The following is a 25023-nucleotide window of genomic DNA, read 5'->3' as shown; positions in this document are numbered from 1 at the left end:
GGACACCAATTCAGGACTGGTGAGTAACACACACTCAATTCACTCACACACACACTCAATAAGAGCAACCCAGAATCACCAACTCATCTGAAACACAATTTGTGGACTGGAGGAGGAAACCAGAACACCCAGAGTAAACAGGAGAACACAAGGCAAACATGCCAACTCCTGAAAGAGTGAGTTAGATCAAAACCGGAATCCAAACTCTCAGCCCAGGAGCTATGAGGCACCAGTCCACCACTGTGCCACCCAGCAAACCCATTTCATGTTTTTCATTTCTGCTAAAGTGGCTAACAGTATAAGTGACAGGTGGAACTTGAAGTGCTGAAACAGACAAGGGAAAAGATTTTACGCTTTTCTGTGGGGGGGGGGGCATAAAACGTTTTATCCTCAGCTTCTGCTGCCATCGCTTCACTTACGCAGTTTCTCCGTCACCCTTTCAGCGAGTGTCCTTGTGACTGGATGGGCGGCAAAGACGCCTTCGCTTCCTGCCTGCTGAACCGTGTAATCAAGGGCTACTCCTCAGCACAGCACAAATGTTTCGGCACAATGAGGGACGGCAGCGGCAGCAAGGGGAAAGAGCGCCTTTCCTGCACGTTATGGAAATCACAGAATGATGCTCGGGATCCCTGTTCATTCTCTGTCAGGCGGGGGTGGGGTCCCGTCCCTCAAGATGTGCCCTTTCCAGCTCCTCCTGCACATCAAAGCTCTCGGCAGGCCCTCAAGAGGATGATGACAGGCTATGTGCGGAAAGGCACTCCTTTGTTTGCACAACATTTGTTCCATTTACTGCAGCGAAAAGGTCTTTTGGTGAATGATAGCAGGGCCAACCATGTGTTCCCACCACCCAAACTCCTGACGCAGGATGTCTTGCGACGACAAGGTGGCTCGGACCTACCATGCAGCAGAAAGCACAGCAGCAGGGGGCAGTTATGGGCACAGGGTCGCATTAGCATAAAAATGCCCCTCCCCTGACCCAAAAGGCAGGAGGGCAGACTGCAAGTGGAAGAAAAATACAGCTGGTTTGTGAGCAGCGGCACAGCGGTTCTCCTCAGCCGAGTCGGGCCATCTGGGTGCGGACTGCACAACCCGAAGCCAAGCTGTAGGGGGCACTGCGGAAGCTCATCGGTGCAGTCCCTCAAACCCGAATGGAGATTTTCGCAACAGGAACATTTGAATGTAACTCCCCAATTAACAGCAACATATTTTTATAATCCTGCGGTGAAGGCATCTCTACGTCCGAAAGAAAGGTACCAGGTTCAAGGAGCTGTGGGCCCAGCACTACGTTGACATCTACTCATTTAGCAGACTGGTTACTCACACTCAACTGTGACTATTAACTAGTATTTAGATGTTACTTGTCCAAGGTAGCTTTTCAGTGCTAGATACACTGCACTAAACTCCCTCCCTACAGTCAATCAGCAGAGCAGTATCTCACTCACACATACAAAAATCACCAATTTAAATCACCAGTCTACCCAAAACATATCTTTGGAAACCAGAGACCCTGGAGAAAACCTACATGAAAACGGGGAGAAACATGTTGATGCCATACAATGTCTGAGTCGGACCTATGCTGGAATGCATGGGCCAAGCGCTATGAGGCACGGGCGATACCTGCTGAGCCACCACGCCGCCCACAAGCACCAAGTGCCCGAGCTCCATCGGCCTGCCTCCACCAAAAAAAAGCAAGGACAGCCAAGAAAAAAACAGCGGAGTATCAAAGGTGGTAAACAGAGTGGAGTGTACAGGGCTGAATCAGAGTCCAACTCCTACACACACAGTCATGTCCTCTCCCACTTCTCCTTCGCCGCCCCGCTGTAAAGGAACAGTACAAACCAGCATGAACCCACGGTGTGGACCCACTCGCAGTGGGAGGGTGACGCGCATCAAGTGCAGCACACTGAAGCACAACTCATCCCACAGTGGTGGGAGGGACGATGAGTCTGCCACGAGCAAGTTTCCGCACACGGCTGCGCATCACTGACTGCAGCAAGTCCTGTCGGCCAGACGCTCACCTGCGATGTGCTGACACGCTGCCGTCGGGAGACCTGCAACTAACGGCAAACCTGTCAAGCATGTCCCGCCACCCAAAGCGACTTCCAATTTCCCAGTGATATGGAAACAGAGTTCGACAATCTCTGTTACAGGTGTATCGCACGCGCCAGTCTCGCCCGTGTCATCATTCACTTACACACCATCGCTTCTTCAGCGGTGCGCCAGCTGAAGCATCTGCTGAGAAACCCCAAGGGCAGCAAGGAGCTGCAAACTGAGGACATGTCTTTGGTGGCAATGAAGACTCTATAAAAACTTTTACAATGTTTAAAAGCAATACTGGGGCAGCAGAGAAAGTAAAAACAGGCACAAGGTTATTGTTTGAACGCTACTTATGAAACATCCTTACAATCTGTGTGTGTGTGGGGGGGGGGGGTCACCATCAGCGGAACTGTGTCAGAGTTATGTCAGTATTTCGAGAAGCACCACTTGTCATTTCAAGCAGCCCACAAAAAAATGTAAACATGCATAACTCAGTATATGCTGACAGTGTTCTAACGGTGACAGACACTCTTCTCAGACTTAGCCTTACAATGATCTGTAACTAGTGTTTAGGTGACAATTTTATACAAGGTGGCGTTACAAAGAATGTGCATCAACCCCACGTACACTGGCACAGCGCAGCCCAGGCCCTGTGAGGCACCAATGCAACTTGCTGTGCCACCCATCATCTTCACTAAACAGCAGGCACTCGCTTTTCTGCCAATCCACATTTTAGCACCAATGAGTCAAGAAAAGTTTGCTAAAATACTTCTCTAACCAGGAGGTTTGGCATAACCTGTGGAAGCTTCCAGACAGTTGAAAAATTTGTTCAGCTATCAAGTTATTACTGATTAAAAAATGAATAATTTCAATTTAAATGGGTTTTGAAGTGTAAATGTCAAGTTCCGAATCAAGTTATGGTGGACAAATATGGGTCACGGAGTTTTTTTTTTTTTTTTTTTTTTTTTTTTAAATTATAAGTTGCCAAAATCCTTTGCAGATCAAAGGCTGAATTAAGAAAAAGTCACTTAAATCAGATGCAAGTAGTCAGTTTCACAGCAAATCAAAACTTTCTCTACAGACTGCAAGAGAAAAAGATATACATTATATTCTGTAACAATGTTGTGGAAATCTTACTACATTTTAAAATACGTATATTACAAGAAAAGCTATAAAAGTGTTTTCCACCTTGCTGCAGCAGCACAGCGAACAGCACCACGGAGCATCCGAAACCGCAAACGCGCCCCTCGTTCCTGCTATTCATAGCACTTTGTGTGTTTATTTTGGGCCGCATGCAGGTATTTTAAAGAGAAGCACGCATGCAAACACCCACCACCTGCATAAACAGCTGAGGTGCCCCTGCAATGCAGCACAAACACATGTGCACTTTACCTGATTAATTACAGTACAGGGGGCTAGCGCGCGCGCGCACACACACACACACACACACACACACACACACGCTCTTGGAGGAGACTCAATAAATCGCAACAAATTGATATTGAGGACCTTTAGGGTGAAAAAGAACTCGACAACGACCGACATCGGACATCTGTTCGTCCGTGGGTTCCGCGTGCACTTTGTGTCCACAATTCGCGGGAAATTTGAAGACGATCGTGACAAAAGGCGAGACGCAAGTTCATGGCACTGTTAGGAGATTGGGATTTTGGAAGAGTGTTTGAGGCTTTTTGGTGTCGAGAGGGATTCAGCAGCTCTGAAGGAGTCGCTTTAAGACTGACTGGACTTGTCAACTGCTGCAGATGACTGACACTGGTATCTTAAAGGCAACTAAAAGCACCCCATCTCCCAGATGACCATGCTGGGGGGAAGCAACTGTCTTGTTTCCTCACCTTATCATCTGCTGGCAATACATAACACTTGAGCTGGAGGTGACATTCACGCCACATGGGTCACGCAGTATCCCTACACCAGAGACAGGCACACACCTCCACTCCTCCTAGGCAGAAGCCTGCCAACACATGAGTGTGGTCAATGAGAGCCACTGGCATTTACACCCTGCGTCGGAGGTTCCAAGCTCCTCGCACACGACACTGCAGCCCTCCCGAGGAAACAAAGCCAACCAGACTTGCCTGGTGCGCCTGTGTGATGTTCCCCGCTGCTCCTCAGCTGCTTCTTGACCAACATCACCACGCGACAGCTGTAACAAACGTGACCTGGCGTGGCCGCGGAAGATCCCAGGCGGCGGTGCCATCACGCACACAGCAGCCACTTCGCCGCTGTGAACCACAGAATCTCCTGCTCTTTCAGGAGTCTCTTGCACATGACGCCTGGGAGAGCACCAGGCAGTGGCCACCCTGGAGGTTCTCTCTCTCACAAACGCCGACGTACACACGCGTACCTTATTCTGATGGCCATGGAGCACTGTGGGGAAATCCACAGCAGAACACGGAGCAGTCCCTTTAAATCGATAGGAACACCAGTGTGACGTTTTAAAATATATAATAGCCTGTGCAAGTGTTCAAACTGCAGCGTCAACAATTGCAAAAAGAAAAGTGTGTTACTTCAGAAACCATGCTGGCGTCCAGCGACACTTCCTGGGTAGTGTAACAGCCGTTTGGGCACAAGGTAGCATGAGGGAATAAACAGCTGCAGAGTGTTCGCTGGGTGAGCCAAGAATCACAAACCTCTTGACAGAACTCTAATACTTTACCTTTAATCTGAATTGCGCTCATGAAATATCTCCCTCTGCTTTACCAAAGAGCAGAATTTAATTACATTTTTCTTAAGATATTTATTTACGCCCTCAGGTTCTCTACGCCAGCAGAGCATCTCTGCGGGGGAGGAAACATCATTTGGAGAGCTTTTCTATAAAAGGTTCACATACATACATCTTTTCCATCAACAGTCCTCCATGATTCACACACTTCACAACAGGTCCTTTCAAGACAGAGTGTATAAACACCTGTTAAGACCACGATATACATTACACCATGTGCCCCCCAGCAGATTAACACAGATAAGCGAGAGACCTAATAATGATCTTCATATTCCAGTGTGTAGGGTGGCAAATTGTACACTGAACTAAAACAATTTCTACTGCAATTGTTCTGGTATACAGGCTTCTCTCGTTCCTGCAGATCATCTGGAAAAACAAATTAAAAAAAAAAAAAAATTAATTTTAATGGGTAAAATCTAGTCCGAGAATACAGGTAACGATGAGATTCTCAATGTAATTGTTGCAATCACTTCTAACCCCTGATGGACTGAGCTACTGGTAAAGTATCATGTGAGATAGTAAATCACAATCACATCATACATTCGTAATGATACTGCTTTTCAAGAGAATTGTGTCTGTTCTATCACCTTAATTATTAAAATGAGATTAAAAGCTTTCCTTTACCTTTTCAACTTAATTTTTAGTTTTGCGCATTAGGGACCATTGTTATTGAATATGATCAAGTCGAGGTCACCGTAACACAATATGAATTGAAATGTATGTTCTCCTTTGATGTTTCTTCTGACAGGTTGTTATGCAAATTTCACAGTACAAATTACACATGCTCATAAATCCAAATTTCTGCAAAAGGAGCCTTCGTAACACAAAGGAAGCCTGTATCCACCCACAGTAACTAAAACAATCGGCACCATTCCCGACAACATTTTAAATAAGTCATAAGTCCAGGTAGCTTGGGGAGAAACAGCTCCATGGTTACTCATGATTTTAATTGGGCTCTGAAGCATTTCAGGTCACGCGGACTTCCAAGGCAGATGGGTGGTGATGAAAATGACCATGCAAACCGCAAGCTCTCCCGGTGCTTCTCAGCAGCGCCCAGAGCTCATTGTAGAACAACGGGAACAGGCCAGGAGGACTATTCCTATCTGTGACACGAGAGCCATCTGGAAAACACGCGTTTCTGGCTGGCCCATTCCACCAAGGGAGCCCATCTCCAGGTCAGCCAAAACCCATGGCACCGAGACCTTTTCCCAAATGCACACCTGAAGAAAAACACCTCCTGCGGCCTTTCCTGCAATCCGTTCCAGACGAGCGAGTACCCACAGTAAGCGTATGATAAATATAAAATAAACAAGGCTTCTACTCAAGCAGCATGGTAAATTGGGTACGCATAAACACAAATATGAATGTCAATGAGCACACACAACTTTCACCATGAAAACAGGAAAAGTAAATAAAAAGAGAGGGGGCCATTCGGTATTCCGTGTCATTCAGTTGCCTCGCAGCTTAATTGTTTTTATATCTAGCTGAGCATCTGAATGAGCCCAGAGATTTGGACATCTGCAAGAATGACTCAAATACAGTGCAAGACTCACAGCACAGTTCACGCACTGATGGCCAAGATAAATTCCATTCCTGGCAACCGATAACTAGGCAAATGTATGAGAGGAGAGCACAGGGCCCACAGACTGATCAGCAGCACGTAATTATCGGGCTCACAGGGTCAGCACCTCATCTGGCTGCCACACAGGCAGACGAACTGCACCATTGCCCTGAAAAAGTGGAAATAAACTAGGAGGGACAGGCAGCCTGGCATTATAGTCCAATTTCATCCAGATAAACAGAACACGGTGGTCAAGAGAGGCTGCAATACTGCCTTCATCGCTGTGGCCGGTGCCCCCAAGCACCAATGAAAAGACAAGCTGCTCACCAGGCTCAACAAGGGCTCGCTACACCACCTGTGACCCACACACCTTCCAGCAGGACTCCACAGGTGATCTCCACAGTGAGCATCACTGACCTAAATACCCAACACTAGACACACACACAAATTCCATGAAGGAGAGCACGTGACGCTCCAGTACAGCGTCTGCCTAGCTAAAACTCAAGGACATGAAACTGAACCCTTCACTGCAGAGCACTGAAAAAATCAAGAGCAAAAGAGGGAAGAAAGGAGATCATCTACGAGATCCAGTAAGGATGAAAAGTGAAAAAAGGAAAGCCAAAATAAGTGATGAACCAATGATGTCATTGATGTTTTTAGCAGCTGGTGCCATTGGCTCAGCATCTGTCAATCAAAGACCAACAAAATCCCCTGTGGGGTGAAGTTGCTCATGTCTAATAAGCCCTCCATGCTCTGAAAAGACCCAAGGAAACAGGCATTAGAGATGTTGGGCAGCTGCTGTCAAAAGTAATTTCTGTTACGGCCAATTCATCTGGTCTGGGCATCGGACGCAGTCCCGGGGCCAGAAACTGGGGGTTTACAGAAGGCGCACACCCATAAAAAGAGGCTTTAATGGCACTGTAAGTGCTTGGTCACACAAGAAGACTGCAACATTTGGCGTTTTACAAGAATATTAAAAATACAGCCTCAAGGACATGAAGGTGCACAGGGGGAATGGTAGTGGCGCAATGGGAAGGAAAAACAAGCACGGGTTTCCAATGCACCTGTCCTGCAACAATTTGACTTCAGGAGCCTTGTGCTCCTCATCTGCACTGAGGCACGATGGAAAAATGCCAGTACACTCCTGTTTAGGGGCAGGTGAGTGGTTCTTACCCCCCACACACACATTCCTAACACTGCTTCCCTAAACCTGTCCACTTTCAGTAACCGTGCACTAGATCCACAAATACATGTAAATGGATGACAAAAATGCATGCGTGCAAAGGCTGAAGTGTGAATTCTCATCCCGGATGCATTCTGCCATGTTTTTGTTAAGCGATTTGACACCAGGCTCAGACTAACCTTTAATATCGCTTTCTCAGAAAAAGACATACAAATATTGAAGTAAAACCCAACCGTCTCAGTTCTTTCTCTATGAACGCAAGAATGTGAATTTTACACAAGTTAGATAAGAAAATTGACTGAGAAAATTTTAAATACTATTCTCTTGGGGAGCAAAGTCAAAACCTGGACACTATAGTCCAGAATGAAAAGATTAAAGTACAAATGCATAACCTTCTCTTTGAATACTCCACAAAATCACCAGACAGAATTACACATTTACAGTCATCACATAAATATGTTTTACAGCAGTAACACCAAACACAGTATGAGATATATGCCTATGTTTGTTTACAGGGCGACTGGAGGCGAGGAAAATGAGACCAGTAAAACTCACTCTCTCTCTCTCTCTCTCTCTCACACACACACACACACACACACACACGCAGGCCGAAGCTGCTTGTCCTGAGCGGCGAACCGGAGCCGAACCCAGAAACGCAGGGCGCAAGGCTGGAGGAGGAGGGGACGTACCCAGGACAAAATGCCAGTCTGTTGCAAGGCACCCCAAGCAGGACTCAAACCCCAGACCCACCAGAGAGTGGGACCTGGCCAAACCTGCAGTACCACCGCCCCCCCCCCCAGAAAACTCATTTACCCTTTTAGATGACAAGGCTTTTTGATCCAGTTATGCAAGTCTCCCAAATGTACCGATTCATCTTTCTGCCTTCATCTTACAGTGTTCTGAAAATATTTGCTGTCTTTACTATCTTCTTCGTTTTTGCAGGGTTTTGACATTCAATTTGATCAGATCTTTTTGTCAGTTGTAGTAGTAGATGAATGAAGCCTGAGAGAGAAGGAAAAAAAAACACCAATATTGTCTTGTCGTCATTTCCTTGGTGTGGAAGATAATGAAATGTGCAATCAAAGGTGTGAAAAAAGTAATTGCCATCAACAGTTTGTGTTACTTTTAGCTGTAATGACCACAACTACTTCTGCAGAACAGAATCTGGACACAAAAATACAAAAAACATTCCTCCTGCATTTACCCCCAGTAGGCATAGAGGGTCGGTAAGTGATTGTATGTTCCTTCATGGTCCCCTGTCAAACAGGAGGGTATAGTAAAGGATGACAGGAAGCCGTTTGCTGCTACCGGCATCAGAGGATAAGGGCAAATTAGTCATTAAAAAGCAGGAGCCACCATAGAGCATCCTGTCCAAGCAGGGCAGCGATAGTCAGGATGGCTGGAGAGCAGAGGGTGGAGTGGGAAGCTTGATGACTCCCCTGTGTGGAAAGTGGTACGAGACAAGAATGGAAACTCCAGTTCCAAAGATGAACACCAGGAGGAGATTCCCCAACCCAGTCTCTGGTTTGCTTATGGCGCCTTTGGCCATTCTGAAATTTTCCAGCACACAGCTTTGTTCCTATTAACCTACCATATCACTTCACACAGTATCAGCGTCACAGCACAAGCGTGATGCCACAGATGATGGGGTCTGACTCAAACATATAGGGGTGGAGGAACTGTGACACTCGCCTCGATCTGGCATCCAACAGTACATGCTCTTTTCGCAACTTTGCGTTGCATATATTACAAATTAATTATCTTCGCAATTTAAAAAAGCTAAAAAATAGCTTTTGGCCAACATATTACACCCATTGTACATTACTATAGCCAAATAAGCATAAAAAATACATTTGTCTCAGGATCACAGTTTAAAATGTGAGGATCTGACCTGACAGATCCAAGCACACCGAATGTTGCACAAAGTACAGCTGGTTTACAAGCACACGACATGTCACAGTGCAGCTAAAAGTGGTGTAATTACGCTGTAGTTGAGAAGCCACCGAGCAGCCTCTAAAGCGGACGGGTGTAATTATACTGTTTCCAATTCTACGACATTTCCTATCCTCACCATCCTGCTTGTACATTAACAGCTGAAACAGCGGACTAAGTGACATGCATGTGTATTTCCACAATACCTACTCTGCTCATACACGTTTTGCTGATATCCAGCTACTGTGGCACCAGGTAAAGGCACATTTCCATTTTCTGGCTACCGTGATATATTAAGGAGCGTGCTTTTCCATCCAACAGCCCCCTTCAGTATTCCCTTTTTTGCTGCAGGCCAGACACCAACTTTTTGACAGATCTTTGAGAAAATTTTGCAAAACTACACACCCACGAACACACTTCCTACCCTGCTTGCGGACTCGCCCTTCCTCTATGTTACTCCAGGATGATTAATTTTCCATATGTGCTGTATGAGTCCATTAGTTCACTGTATTGATTCTCATATTTCTAGAAGGGGGAGGGGGCAAAAGCCCTTCCCCACCACTGTGAGCAGATCAGTGCTGTAAAGTTATAACAGAGGTGACAGCTGAAACAGAGTTCACTGGAAGTTGCTTTGGACAAAAGCATCTGTTAAATACATAAACGTAAAGTGCCAGCTGCTGACACACCAAAGGCTCTGTCTCTCTAACATTATTTTGAAGGCATGGTGGCACAGCATCTAGCCTGTAGTATAGGATGTGGGCTCAAACCCAGCTCAGTTACTTAACTGCATTCTGCTCATGTTCATGCGAGTTTCCTCCCACAATACAATGACAGGTTGAAGAATTCAACGGTAAACAATACCCACACTGCCCTTTAGCTTGGAAGCCAAGAGAGCGGGAATCGACATTAATTTGATGGCACTTTCCCTTACCTGACCCGTAAGACTCTTTCAGAGACAAGAAACCACTAACCGCAAAACCAAATTTAACCAGCATCCGAGTGAAAGCCATCCTTAAGGCTCCAGTAGGGCTGTAAATATAACACATACCCCCCGGGACTTCTCGGCAGCATAAGCTGCACCCAAATGTGTTGTTGCTCAGTCAAGTACAATGCTGCAGTCACCCCACCCTGGAAGTGCACAGCTAAAGACAAAGGAGGAAAGGGCTTATCAAAAGAGGGCCTTAATTATGGGGCATCGACCGCATTTGACATCCTTGAGCGTCAACAGGCAGTGCAGAACCTTGGCGTGGAGCTGAGCAGAGCCTAAAAACAGCTGTGAGCAGATATTGCAGGGGTCAGCAAACTGAAACCCCAGACTGACCAAAGCACTACCACACACCTGCAGAGAGCTTCACTACCACAGTGTTGCACCTGCCACATATCTCTGCCTACAGAGCATCCTGACATTTGCCCGATTCCATTGGCTCCTGGAAGCCGTGCCGATTCTTGCACCATTTTGACAAATCTCACACACACACACCCAAAATTATACATGTGCTTTAGCAGTTGCATCTGTAAGACTAAACAGTTGGGGCCACATGCACAAAACAATTTAGTTTAGTTTTAATCAGTTTGAGGACGCAGGGGAGAAGGCAAAACAGCTGCGAGACATTACCTGGCAACCAGTCACTTTGCCGGATAACTGGCTGGCAAGTTAAAAGTAGCCCTGTGACACTTCCCACCTGGTCATTTGTAACTTTATATTAAACATGTCCAAGTTTTCAATGAGAAGATACTGCCTGCATTAAAAAAATATATGTATCTCTAAACATAGAATAAAGTTTCCTCCTTTGTGCCCTTTAATTAAATATGAAGATATGCATTAGAATTCTAGGGTTTCTTAAATTATGTGGGAAGTTGAGTTCTGGGTTCCCTCACTGTGAAGGTCTTCAATGTGAAAAGCATTACAGAATTTAAAAATATGTCCATTGCTCAGAAAACAGGAATAACATGTTCTGTAAAATCAGCCCCTTAAGTATATTCCTGTTTGTGTGTGTGCACGCATGTATGTGGGAGGGGGAAAACCACCGATATTTTCCTTATGGCGGGGGGGAGAAACCCATTTCCTGCACTAAAAATACACTACTTAAAATTAACTGAAATAGCAAAAAAGTATCCTTAAGCAAGACCGGTAACTCCAATACATTTTATAATATTCGTAACATTTCCATGCATTCATTTCATTTTGAAAATCATTGGTCCAATGCAGAATCACAGCGGTCCAAAGTCCATCCAGGAAACACAGGTTGGAGACTTATTAAATAAATGTAGGGATGTCTACAATGTCAAGTTCCCAAGAGCACTGGCAATGTCTCTCACTCTGTAAAACTTTAGGACACTACAAATAATGTTATCCCTGCTCCTGCTGTGCGACCCTTGACCTTGAATAGTACTTAATCTGAAATTAGAGAGCAAAAAAAAGAAACAACCCAAACAAATAAACAGGTAAATCATTGCAACCATCTTAACATTATAAGTCACCTTGGAGAAGTGCCAGCTAAACACATTACTATTACTATTAATAATAGCACATTCACAGCTGCTTCTAAGTCAGTTATATTTACCTCAATCAAGGCCTGTGACTGGTTGATACTGTCAGTGTCACAGGAAGCATGAAGGATATATAACAGGTGGTTATGCAGAGCACAGTTCACACACTTTGAAGAGTGATACCACGTAGGGTGAGTGAAATATCCATTGTGGGAGTAAATTATCAATGTAAAGGGGAAAACCGCAGACATACCGAACCTAAGAATGTGGAATGAATAAACGGTATACGTCCTCATAAGCCAGTGTAGCAGCTTTTCGTAGTATGGGACCCCATTGAACGAGGGCTGAGCGTAGTTCAAGTAGACGTTCTGCCTCCACTGACAGAAACCTTGAGGTTAAGCAGGATACTGGAGTTTTGACAATCGTAGCTGCAAAGCCCTCCGGCTCTCCACGGATCTGCAGGAAAATGCGTGCGAACTTGACGGCGTAATTGGACCGCGACAGAAACATCGGAAAGTTCCCTTTGAGGTAGTCAAAACAGGAGCAGAGATCAGAGACGAAGCCCAGCGCCACCGATGGAGCCCAACTTTGGCTGCAAATCCACATCAATGCCATTAAGTGGCCTGCATCTCATTAGCGAACAAAAGTTAACACAGAAACAAATGGGGAGACCTGTAAAATTCATGGGGCACCCCTGTTAAAGAGCATCTGACAAAACCATTGCTGAAAGGCGTCTTTGGTCCACCGTCACGCACCATCAGGGGAGCGGCCCACTGGGTCCCATTGCTTCAGGGCAGGAGCCAAATCATTCTCACAACGCTTTACCACACCCAACCAATTCAACAGATTGAAAACCTTTGCTGTGACGGAAAGAAAGGTACAAGGCTTTAACTGGTTTTCCCCAAAAATAATGTATTTAAAAAAAAAAAAAAAAAAACCTTGCAGAACTTTGTAAGGGTGCAATAATTGAACATGTGTGTTCTGCTTTTTGTCAAATTCAAAAAAGGAAACAAAACTGTGGGAGCAGCAGGTGATGTAACGGTTAGAGCCACAACCTTAAAGAACCTAGGTTTCGCACCCTCAGCTGTGGCACTTGAACCTGATAAAGCACCTAAATAAAATTCTCCAACTGCAAAACGGGTAAATGTGTGTAAGCAGCTTAGGAGGAAAGCATCAGCTAAATAAATAAGAAAATCATAAAAAATACATTACGACAGCCTTAACCGGCATAATGGACAAATGTTCAAGGCGAGTGAAAAAAAATGTGGAAACAGAAACTGGAGCAGAGGTGGGGAAAAGCGAGCCGAGCGTGTGGCGATCTTGCTGAGTCGACCTGTGTTTTCACAGAGCCGCCAGGGCTCTGCAGCAATACACCCCAGGAGGGGGTTGCGAGGGTAAGACTGCCTCCAGTCGGGGGCCGAATCCACTAAAGAAAAAAGGCAAAATTACATGGCAGGCCTGTCGGCCACACACAGAAAAGCGGCAGCTCAGTTTATTCAATTGTACGCCGAGCGAGGGATATAAAAGGGAATTTGGGGACCGCACTCTGACGTTTATTATATTTCATACGCAGTAAGCATCAAGGTGGGTGGAAAATGATTGAGTGCGTATTGCGGTCGGAGGAAATACACACCACAGAAGGGCCGCAGAAATTCCTGAAAAAGTTCCAGTTGAACTTGTGCTCCTAGTCGCTAAGGCGCAGACCAGCAGGCCATTTCCAAGTAAAACGGGGAACAAGGTATTCAAGCTGCATTCGTTACATTAGCAGTTCTGTTGTGAGCTGGGCAAAAATGGCTCTGCACACATGTGAACTGAGGACCCAGAAGAGGGCTGCTCTAACCCAATAACATGTGAACGGCTGTAAATTAATGCAAATATTTACATATATTCATTTAGCAGACGCTTTTGTCCAAAGTGACGTACATCTCAGCAAAAGTACAATTTAAGCAGACGTTTACAATAATGCGGGCTCTCCCCACTTCACCACCACCGGTCCCAGGGTCCCTTTTCACAGTCACAGGCCCCCTGCCGCTCTGACTCGGGAGCTTACAATGGCACCCATACATCTGCCTGCCCGGATTCACCCTCCTTTCTCTGCGCGGCCCGCCCGGCCCTCGATCCCGCGCCTCCAGCTCCTCTCAGCCCACGCAGTAACAATTCCGGTCCCGCGCCTTGGCCACCTCGGCACAAAGACGTCAGCAACGACGGGTCCTCGACCGGCGTTTGTCACGGGACGTGCGTGCAATGCAGAAGCAGCAGCAGGCAGGTTCGAGTAAGCATTTCAATCAGGATTCGGTCCACGAGTGCTACAGCTCCTCAATAAATGTAGCTAAAAACACAAATCGTCGATGCGATCGATTTGAGCGTTTAAAGAGTGTTTTCGGTCAACTTTCTCTGCTCGCCCTACTTCGCATTCACCTGGCATGCCAAGTAATTATATGAAACTAAATTTTTAATGGAACACTAAACAAAAATCAATATGGTTCCTGGAACTTCAGGGAGCACAGGCGGAGGGGCACGCTGCAGCGGCGGCAGAGTTCGATAGCGAGTGCTGAAAAATAATCACTGATTTGATTAGCATAGAGAATTGTTAAACCAGGTATGTGAAGATTAAATTCCATCCCTAACCTGGAAGTTTCTCAGCGACACCCAATCAAATTACTCAGCAGCACCAAACTGGGGAGGGACCGCAAAGGACCATTAATGGACTCCAGGGGGGCCTTCAGGGACTAAGGCTGAGCGCTTCCAAATCAAATCTCTGCTTTTCACAAGAAGACAAACGTGATCCAGTCACATTGTGCCACATTTGCGCACCCTTTAAACACACACACACACACACACACACACACACACACACACACACACACACACACACACAGACAAATGGAACAATCATGCATTGCACCTCAGACTGAGTACCCAAGGACTGTTATTCTGGGAGCACCCGGACAGGAATGAACCGTCCAACATAGGAGCGGTGCCTGTACCTGTACTTTTATCCCCTCTCTTCAAGTCTGAAAACATCTAGTGCCTTTTTACTAAAGAAAGAACATCATTTAATACTACATGTCAAAAAAGTAGGGGATCAATAAAATAAAAAAAGTTAACAAAATACATCTCCACCATGTGAGGAAACTGACAACACTGAGTCGTACCATCCCACAACTAAGCAGGGACCAGAGGGTCTATGTGCTGGGGGCCCAGATAAGAAGTGCTCCTTTTGGGGAAGGTGACAGAAACCGCAGGTGCGTACAGGCCGCTCCTATCATCAGTGTATCATCTGTCCCACCTGCCTTTGGGGGTCGAACATGACCCTCAACCTTTTTTCTCCATGCCATTCCTTCCCTAACCACCAGCCCCCCCGTCCAGCGTTTGTACCTCTGACTAAGTCAGCACTCGGGAGCAGTTTCCACTAAGCGGGTAAAGCCTTGACCTGGGGGGGTAATTTCTGGTGCCGAACTGCAGTGCTCAGCATGTTGCGTAGCCGACGCCACCAAGCGCAGGCAGAGCCGTGCTATATTGAACATGGCAAACGGTCCGCTGCCTCAACGCCGAGCGACACCTTGGATGATTTATGGTGTAAATTAAAGTAAAATAAACGTTGGATTAGACCTATATGAATAAATCGTTAAAAAAGACACTTGACACTTCAAACATCACCGGGAGCCAAGCGCATCTTGCATTAGAAGGTCCCGCACACATGCGCCACATGGCGGCTCTTCCCGGAACCAGCGCTCACGCCTTGGCAGCCTCGCTGTCCCGCACATTTAATGGAGATTTATGGTTGCCCCCTCCCATTAATTCAAAAATAAATAAATAAAATAAATGGATTGAAATGGAAGAAAAAAGCAAGTGGGGATGTGCCGCTGAAAAATGGCCTCCTTAAAACTGACAGACGCACAAAATTATGCAGATGGAACAGAAGCCTTGGCAGTCTCTTCAAATGGAAGAAACGGAGGCATTTCAACGCCTGTATTCTTTACTACAGAAAGCTCATTATGCACATCTAAACTGTCTGCTCTGCAATTGTCCCCCTTTACGCAACAGTCTACGATTTTACATCGTCGCGACAACATCCAGAACTATGATGGACTGCGATTCATAGCGAAAATTCTTTTTTTCCTGAAAACCTAACTTAAGCAAAATGTTAATTAGCATAAATTATGTGCATAAAATACAGTGCTCCTAATTACACTTACTGGTATTTAGCTACATCTAGCTGTCAGAGATCCCCCTCAATAAATACCCACATAATTTTCCGATATGTCAGTTTACTGATGGCACAAGCCGATAACATCTTCCATTAATCAAAGATAAATAAGATATTAGAACAACTGACAACCGAGTCAATAAGCAATTAGAGTTTCCACTACAATTAATTCAGCATTTTTAGACCGTCGCCGCAATGGTACAAATGATCACAGCGCAAAAAATTGGCCACACGTTCGCATTCTTCTGGTATCTCCCAGAGTTGTCTCCACCGCATCTGTGAAAAAAGGTTATGAAAAGAATGGGGAAAATAATGATTTCCATTTTGAAATAAATCACATCTCCAAGAGTGGTGCAAAAATGAACTGGGCCTCATTCAGCACAGATGCGGTACGTCAGGGCACAGGGAGAAGTTGTGTGTGACTGACAGCTGATGTCGTCAAGAAGCATGCTTCCCCCAGCGAGCCTCAGAGCATTAGCCACAGGTACGAGCCTTAGCGCCATCAGGAGCCGTTACCCTGAGCAGGGTTAGATCCATCGTGGTGCTATAAGCCACTCCCTCAGGAAGGCGGTCCCAGTGATGGCAGTGTCCCTTAGCGCCGCTGCTGCTCACTGTGAGCACATCTGGTACGGCCCACCCAGCAGAGGGAAGTGTACATGACTTCCCGGTGCCCTTGGTGCTGAGCACCAAGCAACGAAAGGCTCAAGCCCCTCTCGGTCCCACTGCGCCACGAAGGAGGTGGCAATTCTTCACGTTAGAATAAACGTTATTGCCTAAGCTGTAAGCACCTTTGATCTGCACTGAAACGGATGGTACTTCCAGTGGTCGTCTTAATCAATATGAAACAAACCTCCACACCGAGCGGTATGCTTTCCATTAGCCTCGGCTTTGCTCTGCAGTAGATGCTCAGCACCGCATCCGCGCCGTGCTCCGTACCAGAAGATACGACCAAAGCAGTAATTTCTGAAAGCATGTCTGAAGAAAGGAAAAGGGCAAAAGGGACCAAAAATCTCGCCGGTCCACAGCAGGGGCGTCCAACCTTGTATTGTTGTGAGCTGGCCTGAGGGTTGCAAATGTTTAAAAACTAAGGTGTGCCGAACCTAAATTTTTTTTAAATAAAAAATGTATTAAATTTCACTGAGGTGTGGTACGCGTTCAAGTGTCCATAGTACCATGGGATTTGAGTAAGTTTGCGATATTCATAGTCGGTAAAACATATACTAATTTTACAAATGCTTTTTGGGCGTCACGTTGGAAATCGGCGGTCAACAGGGTTTTCAGACCCTCCCCGACATTATTTATACCCTGAATGCAAGTCACATGACCTGAGGCCTGGGGCACAGCGGTCTCTGAAAAATTGCATGTTAGCACTGGAGAGTGAAAACCAGCAGGGTCACGACAGGGTCAGCATCCAGCGGCCCAGCTCTGAAGCACACCAGCCATACCTGAACCGAGCTGCGAGAAACGCCCAGACGGGCTGCCATCACGGGACGACACCGGAGCGCGACCCCATATTGATTTCATGCCAGAGAGGATGTCTGTATCAGCAGGAGTGATGTCGTCAGCAGACCATATCCAATGTGGAAAGAATCAGGAATGTGATTCACATACATAGGAAGTATAACATCTACAGTGTGTCTCGAGTTTGTGGAAAAGGAGAAAAAAAAAAGCCCTCCAAAGCCTAGATCATTTTCAGTTCCACGAACAATACGAACAAAAGCAACTGAATTTAAAACTCCATGTATTTTCAGTAATCTGTGTAACCTATTTAATGTACACCGTTAATTCCGCATATAGTTTAATGAAGTGATTTGCAGGTCTGTGCAGAATAATTTCAAGGGAACTTGGTAAAACAGGGTAGACCGCACTTCTGACGGCGAGCAGCAAACCCTTGCTCCAGGCTCTCCGACGGAGAGCGTGATCCAGTCTGTGAGCACAATCATTAGAATGTGGCGCGTAGACGCTGACGTCGGAAAGTGCCTGTGCCACCCAGCAATACGCAGCAAGCGCGGCCCGAGGCAACGAGCAAAACAGCCAATTAGCGGGACCGGAGCAGGGCTCTCCTACAAAGAAGAATGGTCTGGGGAGGGGAGGGGGGCAGTCATGCGACCCCCAGCCTGCAAAAGGTGCCTTACCAGCAGAAATATGAAAGCATGAGACTTGCGGGGGCGTCCCTGCTGAGCTCAATTTGGGGGAGGGGCCTCTTGGAGAAGGAAGGAGGAGCATCATCACCGATGCGGGGAAACCTCCCTTTATCAATTCAAAAACGTTGGAGCCCATAATGTCACTTGGCTGCGTTTTTTTCCACAAACCCTTTTAATGCAGCAGTGGATCCAGCACCAGCTTGTGCCCCCCCCCATGGATTGGACTGCGGCAGAGCTATCCTTTCAAGAGACCAGTGTTGCCATAGCGAGCATCAACAACAGAACAGAAAGCGCCAAAAAGGGAAATAAGTGTCCAATTAAAAACACATGGACACACACAGGCAGGTGCATGCCAGACAGACAGACAGTGACAAAAAGACTATGCCCAAGAGGCCCTGTTAAGACTGACAGAATAATAATCCTTATCATAGTAGTGCCACCTTGTGGCCTGAGCCCCTGCTTCCAGAGTGGCAGGGCCCACCTCCAGCTAGTAGAGCTGGATCATCATCCCCCCCCCCCACACCACAATATAGAGGCTGAACTGGTTCAAGACCAGAGCTCTGCAGTGGTGGCTGAGGAAGCAAGGGCCTGGGACAGCTGGGAAAAGAGCAACTGACTACAAGGATTGCTTTCAGCACCACCCCAGCAACACACCGTGGGGGTAGCCACCGCACCCCTTCTGCTCCAAGCCAGGCCTCATACCCCTCCCTGGCTCACCTGGCTGGACTCCCCATCAATCCTTGGGGGACGGATACTGGACAAGTGGATGGTCTTGGTCTCGCCAGAGATTAGTTTCACCACGATGGCATCGGCATTCACAATCTGCATGACCTGAAAAACAAGAAAAACAAAGTCATTTTAAACACCAAAAGAATTTGTATCTTTTGAAAAGAACTGGCTAGACACTGGATTTTAATACACACAGTGATGAATTTAATGGAGAAGTCAGATGCTTCCCTTTATGAATTAACACAGTGGGCTGTGATTATGCAAGGCTGCATTTAAGGTAAACATTGTGCATCATTAAAGCGCTAAATAAAATATGGAAAAACTATGTTTGGACTTAAGCAAAAGGCGCTCGTTTTCCAGCACGCCTGTAAATAAATGGTAAAACGGCAGGAAACTAGCCTTAGGGTGACGGACATAGCACGTGGCTGCCAAAAGGCATGTTCGAAAGGTGCGCGGTGCTCCAACAACCCGCAAGGACCAAGAAGAATTTGCGCTTCTCAAAAAGCCAACTGCCTCTTATCTGCATGACCTTCTGGTGCCCAGAGAGGGCTGGTGGCGTCACTTGTTCATCACATTAATAAAAGGGCAACGACCTGTGAACGAGACACAGCGGCCCGACTCCTGAACGCACAAAGAGCATTACAACTGAGGGTGGTGCCTTCTAAAGGTGGTTTACATTAAAAACGGAGCTCGTTCCCATCAGGGCGAACCGCTTGGTGCTGCGGCTAGCCGGGCAGTTGTGTGTTCACCCCGAGGGCTGCATCAACAGCTCCACCACCCTCCTGTCACTGACAACAGGACAAGAAATCTAAAATCCACCATTGATAAACTCCAGTATCTGTATTAAGTGCCGACACTCTGAATATGATGAGCGCCCCCTCCTGGCCAGCTACCAAAGTGATAAAGGTTTTCACTCGCAGTCAGCAAACGACCTGATTCCGAGAAGCTTAATATTCCCACCCAACACAGGAGACGGAGGCTAAAGAGGTGAAGAACCCCAAGGACCACCACCGTATAACTACCGTCATATGAAAACGCGCACAAAAACACGAGGTCTGCTTTACTGCAGGAAAAGGGAACGAGATTCAAGGTCACCAAAACGCAGAGTGGAAAATTTTGATTCATCTAATATGGGGGGAAGAAAAACACATTTACAATTCAGCGAAGCATTAAAACCAGAGTGCAGAATGTACTGCAGAGCTCCCATCTTGTTTTTAATCAGAGAAAACAGCAAGCCTGTGCGGCAGCTGGGCAGCTCGGGCCTTGTGTGCCTGCGCTGTGTCCCTTCTCGCCAACCTATCATTTGTAGCGATAACAACAAGGCGACTCCATGGAAACATTTCTGTCGTCTTCTTGACAAAAATAAGCAAAGTAAACAAGCGTCTGCTGACATCGCTCGTTAATAAGCAGCTGCATATGCAGAACATCTCTGTGCGCTCTGCCAAGAGCACCGCTTAGATGGCATTTCTAATTGCCTTGTGCTGGAGGTGCAAGGGTGCACTGCCACCTAGTGGTTGCGTGACAGACCGCAGCCTGTGACCGAGATCTTTCACTGAAATTCCCATAAGCTCGGCTGCCGTGGCAACACACTACTAATTAATGCAAAACTGCATATATTAGAATCGCTCAAAATAGCAACACAAGTTTATAAGCAGTTTCAGATGTGCTTCACAACACGCCAGACTTTCCCAAGGGAGACCAAAAGTCGCACTTCCCTTTTAGTGAATTTCCTAACACGTACAAGAGAGGAAGGACAGAATGGACAAGGGACTCTTTACTGATACTTTGGGGCTGTCAACAGGCTGCGCTGTCAGCTAAACTTCAGCAAACATTAACGCCAACCAGAACGCCAATCTGTCAGAGAACTTTTATTAAATTGAAAGTGTGTGCAAAATTTGTCAGCATCTGGTCACTTTGCTTTGTCTGTACTATCAAAAAAGGCAGAGAATAGGTGTACCTCAGTTTTTTTTTTTTTTTTTTTTTTTTTTTTTAGAGAAGTCCTGGATATAGTTATAATGCATCTAAGGTAAACATTTTGCATCATCACTGTAGCTATAATGAAAATATGCTATTAAGATTTATTTCAGCATTTCTACTAATGGATAGGAGAATGCAATTATAAACAAATCTTTATTTCTGAAAATCTGTTAACTTCAGTGGTGTGAAAAGGATTTGGCGTATTGGCATAAATGTTGCAAATAAACTGTGACCGACGGTTTTGGGGAAGGTGGGGGGAAGTCAAGTTCACCGACATCCCATTACAGTTACATAACTGTACAAGCAACACAGCTGTTACATAAAGATTAAAAAGCAGCATAACAGAATTAAGAATTTAACACCGCTTCGGTGTCAAGTTGCACACACGCACACTCCTCCTGCATCATTTAAAGCCAGTCACCCTGAATTGTAAATACCGTTCGGTCAAGTCCAATCATCTTTAACGCTGGAGGGAATGAGAGTCATTACTAGAAATCCTGGAGCCGCTTTTGAGCACACTTTCACTGGTCTCGAAGCTGACGTTTGTTCCCTACCACAGCTTCCCGACAGGCCCAGGGGACCAGAACGCGAACAGACTTTCAGGAAGAAAGACTCTTTCCAAACAGAGCCGCTGCTGCTGCCGTCTGGGACGAGGGCGAGAGAGAAACGTGCGCGTCTCGCAGCGCTACGGCACTTACCTTGGCCACAAACTGCCTGTCCTTCTGTTCCAGGTTCGCAGTTGGAGCCACGTAGTCCTTCCAGATTCGAACCTTGCGCTCTTTTGCAGAACTGGAAAGTAAGAGTTGGTGTGCTGTCACTGGGAGGAGATGCTAGATACCACAGAGTATTACTGAAGCATGTGACCCAAGTAATCCGGGTAATAGTGAGTATTCTGCTAATCCATGGTTAGTTTGTGTCAACAACCCAGTCATTAACAGAGCATCTAAAAACTCTCTCTACTGCTCTGCTCCCCCCCATGATGGAGCCACAGTGAAAAAGCGAAAACCTGCATAAAGTGAACAAACACTGACATCATCAAGTGGAGGGCATACTGTATGAACAGCACACTGACCGCTCGGCAGCTCTCAGCTTGTCAGCTCCTTGCGTGTAGACTGCCATGGACCAGTCCACGCAGCGGGCAAAGCCTTCCCTCAAAAGCAGCTCCGTGATGTTGCCATTCTACGGAACACAACAGAGGTTACAATCGGAGCCCCAACCACAAATGCAAACGTTGCTGCCGCTCCCGCCCCGCTCCTCGGCCCCACTGAACCGGGGGAATGTGTCGGCAGCAGCGCTTCCGCAGCAGGGGCCTTTAATATAGGAGACTGCTGGTGGAGGGTCCTGCTACTGAACCCTTGAACTGGTATTCAGTCAACTGTTGAGCTGTACAAAAAATAATGAAATACCACCAAATGTTATCTGTTCTCTATTTCCCATCACCTCTAGACAGCTATAATGTGCGCCAGCAAAAACGCAATAATAGTAATAAATGCTGCTATTTTTATTGTCATTAGTAAGTTCAATGTTACTGAATTTTCACATTAGGGGCAGCATCAGAAATGAGCCCTTGGTGTTTTGTGCCCCTCGTGAATTACATATTCATTTCTGCTGCTTCATACCCCATTAGCGGCGACACCGCTAAATTGCTCAGTAGACCTGACGACGCAGCTTTTACCCCACTGCAAACAGCATTTTAATGAAGCGGGAGAGGTCAAGCATCTCTCTTCAGGATACAGTTTTAGCACCCCTGCTGGGGCTCCCACCTTCTGGTCAGGTCCTACCGGAGTGGGCAGGGAGCCGGCACATTTCAGACGTATTGGTGGAAGCCGGGTGGGACTGACTGGACTGAAACATTCACGGGCAAGGTCTCATTCCAGAGGAACCTTTCATTAATTGACTGATTTCGCCCCCCCCCCCCCTTACATGCGGATGTTTCTCTCCCAAAACTTATTGTATGAAACTACTTAGTGATTTACCCATTTAAACAGGTAGTTTTTACTGGAGTACCTGGGGTAAGTACCCTGAAGGGTACTGAAGCAGGAGGTGGAATTCAAACTTGGGTTCTTCGGATCGAAGGGCAGGAGCTCCGATGACTAGCCTACTTGCTGCCCCCCAACCCATTTTATCCCACCGCTACCTGCTCTCGGTCTCCATTTCACTCTAGTGAAAAAGGGCCCGCTGCTGGCGCACTGACAGAGCATCGTAGTACCGACACGGGGATGGCGTAATGAGGCTCCTCACCGGGTGAAGAATGGTCCCCAGGATGACCTGGTTGTGACAGCTCTCCAGGATGATCTGCACATCCCTCTGTAGCAGGCGCGACTCCGTAAAGAACTTGGCCTCAGCAGCAAAGGGCTCCGGCGTCTCTGAACCGTCCGCCTCCCGCTTGAACGTCGGGCACTACAGAGTGGAGAGAGAGTTGAGACATTACATTTATTTATTTAGCAGACGCTTTTCTCCAACGCGACTTCCAATGAACTCTGTGTAGTGTTATCAGCCCACACACCTTATTCACCGTGGTGACTTACACTGTTGGATACACTACTTACAATGGGTCACTCATCCATACATCAGTGCAACACACTCTGTCACTCACACACTATGGGGGAACCTGAACAGCATGTCTTTGGAATGTGGGAGGAAACCGGAGCACCCAGAGGAAACCCATATAGACACAGGGAGAACATGCAAACTCCACACAGACTGAGCAGGGATCGAACCCATGTCCTCTCACACTACCCAGGCACAGAGACAGGAGCGCTATTGGCTGTGCCACTGTGTCGCGTGTGAACCAAGAAGGTGTCAGCTGAACAGCAGTTTCGGAGACACACGTCAACACAGGAAGGGTGTTTGGACAGCAGAAGTTTTACTGAAGTTTTTGTGAGTGCTGCTGATAGACTACACTTTCGCCTTTTCCCAGCGGTGCTCATGTCGCTCCACCTTGGCAAGCTTTGGTGCCGAAAATAAATGCGAGCACAGCGCACCAGTTCGGCCCAACGTTTTTCTAGGCTCATTCAAGATTCTCTCTGTTCCTTCAGCTGTACAACATGGCGAACCATCACAGAGAACCCGAATGCATAATTCAGAAGGACCAAAGCGTAGCGGGTCACCTTTAATCTGCGTGTCATCGGACAGTGTAAAAAACAGGGTTAAAAAACCCTGGAGTGCAGCGACAAGGTGACGGTCACGGGGTCCTTACCTTAATACCAGACAACATGACCGTGACCAGGTAGTAGTCAGGCAGGAGGAGGGCACGGACCACGCTGCCATCACGCACATGTTCAATGATCGCTTTGGGAAACAGAAAAGGAGCATGTCATTCCACCCCCCCCCACAGTACCCAATAGGGGGCGTCCTCAAAACTTGTAACCGCATAAATGCCTTCATTCCTCCATAAATACAGAACCCGAAGGATACAACTCAGGGAGCTGAGAAAACTCGGGCACACAAACGCTCTGCGGCTGCTTGCCGCTAGGCCTTTCATCATGCCTTCACTACCCATAATTCCACATCTCCTTCAGGCAGGAGAACACTCACCGTTAACGGGCTTCTGATGCATGGAGTCCACAAAGTTGCGAAGGTTCTCGATGCTATACTTGATGTCGCGGATGGTGTGTGAGCCGCCGCCCTCTGACCACAGGCCCTTTTTGGCTGCTTTGGCCTGGTCCTCGAGGTCGCAGAGCCGGGCCTGTTCTGGACTGGTGGGTGGGCACACACACGACACGTAAGTCAAGGAAATGCTCACACACACATTGCATTGGGTCACCACTATATAGCACATGCAAGTGCATCAAAAACACACCAATCTATTTAAACACAAAGAGCTGTTCATAACTCCAAAGCCAGCTTCTATTAAGTCATGCTGTACAGCTTCGTAACGCAGATGGACTTCGATTTATGTCAGGTAGGTTCTGTAAAAATCCCGGTTACTGCTACAATCACATAAAAATACTGCGTGCGCAAAGTCCTACTGAACGCCAGCTGTTGAGAGACTCATCCCATAAACATGTGCCAAGTCTTCAT

The 25023-nt window shown here is 46.8% G+C and overlaps 1 protein-coding gene across 1 annotated transcript in view; it reads right to left on the bottom strand.

Moving 5' to 3' along the window:
- snd1 (staphylococcal nuclease and tudor domain containing 1) overlaps positions 1 to 25023 on the bottom strand; it is a 172342-nt gene that overhangs the window by 139048 nt on the left and 8271 nt on the right. Inside the window, exons 5-10 of the mRNA XM_029248955.1 lie at positions 24538 to 24698; positions 24200 to 24291; positions 23242 to 23400; positions 22073 to 22179; positions 21699 to 21789; positions 19012 to 19125 (exon numbers count right to left, since the gene is read on the bottom strand). Of these exons, the coding sequence (XP_029104788.1) occupies positions 19012 to 19125; positions 21699 to 21789; positions 22073 to 22179; positions 23242 to 23400; positions 24200 to 24291; positions 24538 to 24698 (724 nt within the window). The remainder of the gene's footprint in view (positions 1 to 19011; positions 19126 to 21698; positions 21790 to 22072; positions 22180 to 23241; positions 23401 to 24199; positions 24292 to 24537; positions 24699 to 25023) is intronic.

Source organism: Scleropages formosus, chromosome 24, assembly GCF_900964775.1.
Source record: "Scleropages formosus chromosome 24, fSclFor1.1, whole genome shotgun sequence".
NCBI classification, from domain to species: domain Eukaryota; kingdom Metazoa; phylum Chordata; class Actinopteri; order Osteoglossiformes; family Osteoglossidae; genus Scleropages; species Scleropages formosus.
The sequence above is the reverse complement of the archived record's forward strand: the minus strand, read 5'-3'. Positions and strand labels throughout refer to the sequence as shown.